The following is a 6,955-nucleotide window of genomic DNA, read 5'->3' as shown; positions in this document are numbered from 1 at the left end:
TAAGAATGAGCCTAATAAATAATTATTTTATTTAATATATAATTAAGAGTATTTCTTTCTTTGCCAACGAGTTATAGTTCAAATGACATAGTCTCTATATTCACCTAAGAGTTGGTAAAAAAAAAAAGAATACTTTTTTTATTAACTTTTTTAAATATTAATTATTTATTTTACATACAATATAGAAATAAATGAATATAATATTTATTGAGTAGACGCAGTTACGTAAAAAAAATTTATTGTCATAGTATTTAAACCAAAGAAAAAAAAATATTATTTTAAGAAAAACTAATAATATATTTTTAATAATATTCTTAATACAAAATAATAAATTTTAAATATTTTTTAAATAATATATATTAACTAAAATAATATAATTATCCCAAATAATATATTATAAATATAGTAAAATGACACATTTCAATAAAAAAATGGTTAATAAAAACTTATATGAATTTTTGTTTCGCACAAAATAAAATTATTATATGTTTGTTTGCTTTTTACGTTGTATATATATTTTTTTAATTAAATTAGTATAATACAAAATCTTTTATCATTCTGTTCATATTTAATGTTTTAATTTTGTTTCTTACAAAATAAAATTATATATATATAACACAAAATTTTTTATCATTGTGTTATATATATATATATAGGGCAAAAAACCCTAATAAGCCAACGTTGGAAATGTGTAACGTAAATACGCCAAACTGAAAATCGTTTCAGCAATAAGCCAGAAGCTATTTTTATGTAATTCGAACCAGGTTGGTTCGAACTACAAACCTTAGTAATTCAAACCAGGGTGGTTCGAATTAGGAGGAGAGTAGCTTTGAATGGAATTCGAACCAATGTGGTTCGAACTCCCACCAAAATTTTCTTCATAAATCGAACCAGGTTGGTTCGAACCTTGGCTGCACATAGTTCGAACCAGGGAGGTTCGAATTATAGAGAGAGATCCGGCATGAGTAATTCGAACCGTGCTGGTTCGAATTACACAAACCATAATTTGAACCGGGCCGGTTCGAATTAGTGGGAGATAGACCTCTATATAACCGTGCTAAGCGTGAGTTGGTCTCATTAGACCAGTAAGATGGCTAGTGAGGAGAGTTTTGTTGTTCTGGTTCACCACAGAGGATCCATTAAGAGGAAAACTCGTTCCGGAGTGAAGTTCACAGATAAGGATCCTCTCTGTATTGTCGTGAATCCAACGACAAGCTATGATGACCTTGTTAGATCTGTGCTGATGAAACTTGGCCTGGAAGGTGCGAAGCGGGTTAAGAAGTTTTTCTATCGCATTCCAGTCACGATCCTGCACGATACGGTGAAGTATGATTGTCTCACGATTGGTAGTGATGAGGACCTGCAAGTCATGTTTCTTTGTCGGAGGCAGTTTCCGGAGGTGAGGACAGCAGAGTTGCTCGCAAAGCTGATTGATGTGGTATCCAGCTCAGGGGGTTCCAACCGGAATACCACCAATGTAGCCACGGCAGCTGGCTCCAGTTCCAGGGCTGCCGTGGCTTCTTCCTCCGTCCCAGTGTACGAGCCAACGGTCCAACTTGTCGCCTCCCCGTCTTTTGCTGTTGATCTGAATGACGGCGTAGGCGACGATGCAGGATCCTTTGATATTATGCCGAACGCTTTAGAGGGCGTTCCACCGGTTGGCGTCGAAGACGGAGTCTTGGGTGATGCAGATGAGGACGACGTCGAGCCGGATACGATTGAGGATGACAGCGGTGACGAGGTTGGAGCGACTGGTCCTGCATTGGCGGGCGGTGGTTCTAGTTCTAGCACACAGCAGTATCCACCACATTTTTCCTCATCGGACTTGGACGCCATGAGGCATGAGGGGGTTTTAGGGCACGCTATTGGATTCGGAGCTAGAGATGCGAAAGGGACTGCTGGTCTGACAGAGTTCCAGGTTGGTCAGCAATTCCAGGATAAAGACGAGGCCCTGCTAAGTGTGAAGAGTTACAGCATCCGGCGAGGGGTACAGTACAAGGTGCTGGAGTCCGATCACCGCAGGCATGTGGGCAAGTGTTCCGAGTTTGGGAATGGGTGCACATGGTTGATTCGACTGAGTCTCCGGAAGCGCAAGGGTCTTTGGGAGGTCAAACGGTACAACGGACCTCACACTTGCCTGGCCACATCCATCTCTAGCGACCACAGGAGTTTGGATTATCATGTGATTTCGGCGTTCATTATGCCAATGGTTAGGGCTGACGCATCCGTGAGTATAAAGGTGCTCCTAAACGCCACGGCAGCGCACTTTGGTTTTAGGCCGACTTACAGGAGGGTATGGATGGCAAAGCAGAAGGCTATTGCCCTCATCTACGGTGACTAGGATGAGTCATACAACGACATCCCTAGGTGGGTGTTGGGTGTCCAGCTGACGATGCCTGGAAGTGTTGCGGTCCTCAGAACGAGCCCGGTTCGAGTTGGAGGACAGGTGGACGAGTCTCAAGCGTATTTCCACAGACTTTTCTGGACTTTCCCTCCGTGCATCGAGGCATTCCGTCATTACAAGCCGCTAGTCAGCATTGACGGCACACATCTGTATGGGAAGTATGGGGGAACGTTGCTCATCGCGATTGCACAGGACGGGAACTCCAACATTCTACCAGTCGCATTCGCCCTGGTGGAGGGTGAGAATGCAGAGTCCTGGACATTCTTTCTCTCGCACCTTCGAGAGCACGTGACCCCGCAGCCCGGTCTGCTGATTATATCGGACAGGCACAACGGTATCAAGGCTGCGCTTGAGGCCCCTGACGGAGGTTGGTTACCGCCATCTGCGTACCGTGCATTCTGCGTACGACACGTAGCGGCTAATTTTGCCCTTACCTTCAAGGGCAAAGATGCTAGGAGGCTACTAGTCAATGCGGCGTATGCGAAGACCGAGGTTGAATTTGATTACTGGTTTGATATTCTTCGGTCTGAAGACCCGGCGATGTGTGACTGGGCGAACCGGATTGACTACTCCTTGTGGACTCAGCATCGTGATGAGGGTCGGAGATTTGGTCACATGACGACGAACATCTCCGAGTGTGTGAATTCAATCCTCAAGGGGGTCAGAAATCTCCCTGTAGCATCCCTGGTGAAGGCAACATATTGTAGGCTTGCGGAACTCTTTGTTCGCAAGGGGAGGGAGGCTGAGGCGCAGATGGGAACCGGACAACAATTCAGTCAGCATTTGGTGAAGTGTATTGAGGCCAACTTGAAGACGGCCAGGTGCTTCACGGTGACGTTGTATGACCGGGATAACTCCGAGTTCACCGTAGCAGAGACCACTCCGACTGGTTCTTTCTCCTTGGGTACCTACAGAGTATCGCTTGCATCGCGGACATGTGACTGCGGGTACTTCCAGGCGCTTCATTTCCCGTGTCAGCACGCACTTGCATGCTGTGCCTACTCACGGCTCACCTGGACCTCTTACGTTCACAGCGTCTATCAGATTAGCTCGGTGTTCAGTGTGTATCGGATGGGATTCACACCTCCGATCTCGGAGGGCTTCTGGCCACCTTACGACGGGCCCACGGTGATTCCGGACCCTGACAGGAGGCGTGCGAGAGAGGGTCGTCCTAGATCCACAAGGATACGGATGAATATGGACGAGGCAGATCCGAATCGGCCAAAGAGGTGCGGCCTATGTCGCCAACCCGGACACACACGACGTTGTTGCCCACAGGTTGGAGGATCGTCTCAGGCAGGACGCCATTAGTGGGAATGTAGTTAGTGTTAGTATTATTTACATTTTAGTTTTCCTGTTAGATGCAATGTCTTAGCACGTATGTAACTGTTTGATCTTTATACATTGTACTTTGATTGTTGTGAGTAGTAATGAATATATTGTCTTTCATTATGAATACTGCTACAAGTTCCGTCGATACAAATTTTAATATGCAAAGGTAAACACTAAACTGTTTCATGATTCGATGATTATAAATAGTCAATGTCCCACAACACAAATAACAAATAACATAGGTAAATAGACTACAACATAACAAGGAAAGTACATATCGTTATCATACACGATTGAACCATAGGAAAAAAATACATGAAACGTGCATCATCTAAACAGATGCGATCCAGTACCACAGCGACGGGCTACCCGTGCCCTCTGACCTCGGCGGATAAACGGCTCCTCATCCTCGATGTCATCCCCATCCTCCTGCGGGGCAGGCTGTGCAGGTGGCGCAACATGCAGGGGTGCCGCAGCCACCCCTGCGACAGACTGTGATGCAGCGGTGAAGGCGGATGGAGGGGTACCTCCGAGACAGAACTGCTGACCACCGGATGACGATGGAGGCTCATTCAGATCAACATCTAACGGGGCCTGTGTGCCTGAGCTCTGACCACCACTGCGGGGAGTGACGTCCCCCTGCATGATGGCGCTGATATCCTCTAGGAAGCGTGGACTCCCGAAGTCCCCAACAAGCGTCTCGAACCCAATAAAGTCTGACCATTGTGATCCCGGGATAACCCAAGGTGTACCCCCCTGCTCAGGCTGGTCATCGGCTGGCACACCAACGAAGTAATGTCCAAGAGGGCCCGATCCAAGTCCAGCGTCACCCGTGTCAGCCCCGTCACCCATCCCTGTACCATACCACTCACCCCCATGACCGCCATCGTGTGTACTAGTACCCGCAGCTGCAACAGCCCCTGAACCACCCCCGCCAACGGGCCCATGCTGATGATCGTCGTCGTCCCCACGGTCAGCATGCCCCCTCGCCCAACCTCCCTGGGCTCGTCGTCCGCCTCTAACTGGACCGGCGTCGTGATCATCGTCCATACCATGATCAGGCCACCTAAACTCACGCTGGCTCCGCCGTGTCCCCACACCCATCCTCCTCTCAACCCTACGCCTGTCCAGCACGTCCTCAGGACGATCCATGTCAGGAACTCGCCCCGGACCTCGCTGTGACGCCTCAACTGGAACCGGAACTGCTCTAGGATCCCCCAGCTGCGTGTCCGGAGACAAGAACCTCTTCCCATGCTGACTCCACCAATCAAGGAACTCATGCGATGGTCCGGGGTCGGCAACAACGTCGAACCTCAGCACACTCTCCTGACGAGAGTCCCAGTAGAGATGCCACTTCTCCAAATAACACGGGAACCACCGATCGCCACCTCTACCGTCCTTGGACATCAGAAAGTCGATGTTCAGGGCGGAAAGCGGAGGGGGCTGAACCCCTCCAAACTGCGGAAGAACACGATCTATCTGATGCCACTCTATGACAGCAAAGTAGATCAGCGCGGTCACAGAGCGCCACAACGCCATATGCCGAGGCTCCAAAACCTCCGGATGCAAAACCTGAAGTACGTCGGGGCTACTGTACGGCATCCATATGAACTGCACAACACAAGGAAGCCATTCTTGTTAGGGCAACTGTTGGAACCAAATAGAAAAGCTTGCTTATAATACGACACTTGTTAACTTGCATACTCACCTCCCTGTCCTGTAACCGGTCTATCCTGAGCCTCCACATCGCCACTCTAGGACCCTTTTCGCTCCCGGAAGGGTTGTAACCTGACCATCTGCAACATACACATGTGTTACATCAACTGAAATATGTGTTTAGAGTATGCAATAGACTATTAATGAAATGCAGTGATGTGTGTAAAATTGAAACAGATAAGGCCGTTTCGAGTACCTCGAGGCCAACGGCCAGCTGAACGTCTCATATCCTGCAGGCCTAAACCGAGGAAAGCGCCAAAAGATCCAAGACTGAAGTAGCTGAAGCGGGCCGGCTAACTTGACGACATGTCTGTTCGCCACTCGGCACATGCAACGGTACAACCAAGCCAGTGCTGCAGAACCCCAGCTGTAGGTACCCAGCTCCTCCAGCCTCGCTATGTACGGAAGCCATCTGATGTGAATCCGGTTCCCGGACTTGTCCGCAAACAGCTGCGTGCCCAACAACATCATGATGTACGCACGGGCATATCGGCGCACAGTCTCCTCATCTGCATCCTCCGGGCACTCGCCAAAAGTCTCCTGAAACCAGCTGCAGTTCACGGCGTACTTCTGAACCTGACTAGGAGGAGGTATAACTCCGAGCAACTCCTGGAACCAGACCCAGGCTGGACGGCCACCCTCGATGTATATATGGAACTCTGACAGGCACCCGCTCACGTAACGGCCGTCCACTGGCAAACCTAGCTGGTATGCCACGTCCTGGAGTGTGATAGTGCACTCTCCGAACGGCATATGAAACGTGTGCGTCTCGGGACGCCATCGCTCCACGAATGCACTGACAAGGGCCTCGTCTAGGCGGAACCATCGGTTGTTCAACCTTGCAAGATGGTATAGACCTGCCATCTGCAAGTACGGAACGTATCTATCATCAAGTCGCATGCCCTGCTGCCGCCGCATGCTCCTAATGCATCGCTGGGGCTGCGAGTAGTAATGAACCGCATAGTTAAAACCAGCTTAAAAACCAACCACAACCGTAAGCAACGCGATAAATCATCAACAAACCATTCTGCTAAATAAAACCGCATAACATTACATGAAAGATAAGCAACTGGAAAACAAACCCATATACCGCACAACTAAGCCGTTAACATAAACCGGCTTAACGAGATCCACTAACAAGAAAAACCTTAACTAAACCGGTTTACATAAAATATCTAGCGTAAAACAACTACAATCAAACAAGTCAAACAAATCACCAACATAAAACCACTAACGAAAACCACCTACCCTAAACCACTCAAATAAACCGCTTGCATAAACCACTCACAAAAACCGGTAACATAAACCACCAAAATAAACCACTAACAAAAACCACTAACTTAAACCACTAACTTAAACCACAAACATAAACCACTACCCTAAACCACCAACCTAAACCACTAACATAAACCACTAACTTAAACCGCTAACTTAAACCACTAACATAAACCACCTACATAAACCACTAACATATACCACCATCTAACCCACATGCAAAACTAC

At 47.7% G+C, this 6,955-nt stretch overlaps 2 protein-coding genes across 2 annotated transcripts; one reads left to right on the top strand and one right to left on the bottom strand.

Annotated features, from left to right (window-relative positions):
- The first annotated feature begins 1,369 nt into the window (after positions 1 to 1,369).
- On the top strand, positions 1,370 to 3,893 carry LOC148561324 (uncharacterized). Its single transcript, XM_088490742.1, has 5 exons — positions 1,370 to 1,849; positions 1,937 to 2,026; positions 2,597 to 2,913; positions 3,439 to 3,633; positions 3,833 to 3,893. The coding sequence occupies exons 1-5, from the start codon at positions 1,370 to 1,372 to the stop codon at positions 3,891 to 3,893; spliced, it is 1,143 nt and encodes a 380-aa protein (XP_088346868.1).
- Positions 3,894 to 4,063: 170 nt separating this feature from the next.
- LOC148561323 (protein MAINTENANCE OF MERISTEMS-like) lies at positions 4,064 to 6,316 on the bottom strand. Its single transcript, XM_088490740.1, has 3 exons — positions 5,649 to 6,316; positions 5,445 to 5,532; positions 4,064 to 5,347 (listed from the first exon to the last, which is right to left on the bottom strand). The coding sequence occupies exons 1-3, from the start codon at positions 6,314 to 6,316 to the stop codon at positions 4,064 to 4,066; spliced, it is 2,040 nt and encodes a 679-aa protein (XP_088346866.1).
- Between the last annotated feature and the right edge of the window lie 639 nt (positions 6,317 to 6,955).

Source organism: Arachis ipaensis, chromosome B6 (assembly GCF_059453495.1).
Source record: "Arachis ipaensis isolate K30076 ecotype BB chromosome B6, ASM5945349v1, whole genome shotgun sequence".
Lineage (NCBI taxonomy): Eukaryota > Viridiplantae > Streptophyta > Magnoliopsida > Fabales > Fabaceae > Arachis > Arachis ipaensis.
The sequence above is the reverse complement of the archived record's forward strand: the minus strand, read 5'-3'. Positions and strand labels throughout refer to the sequence as shown.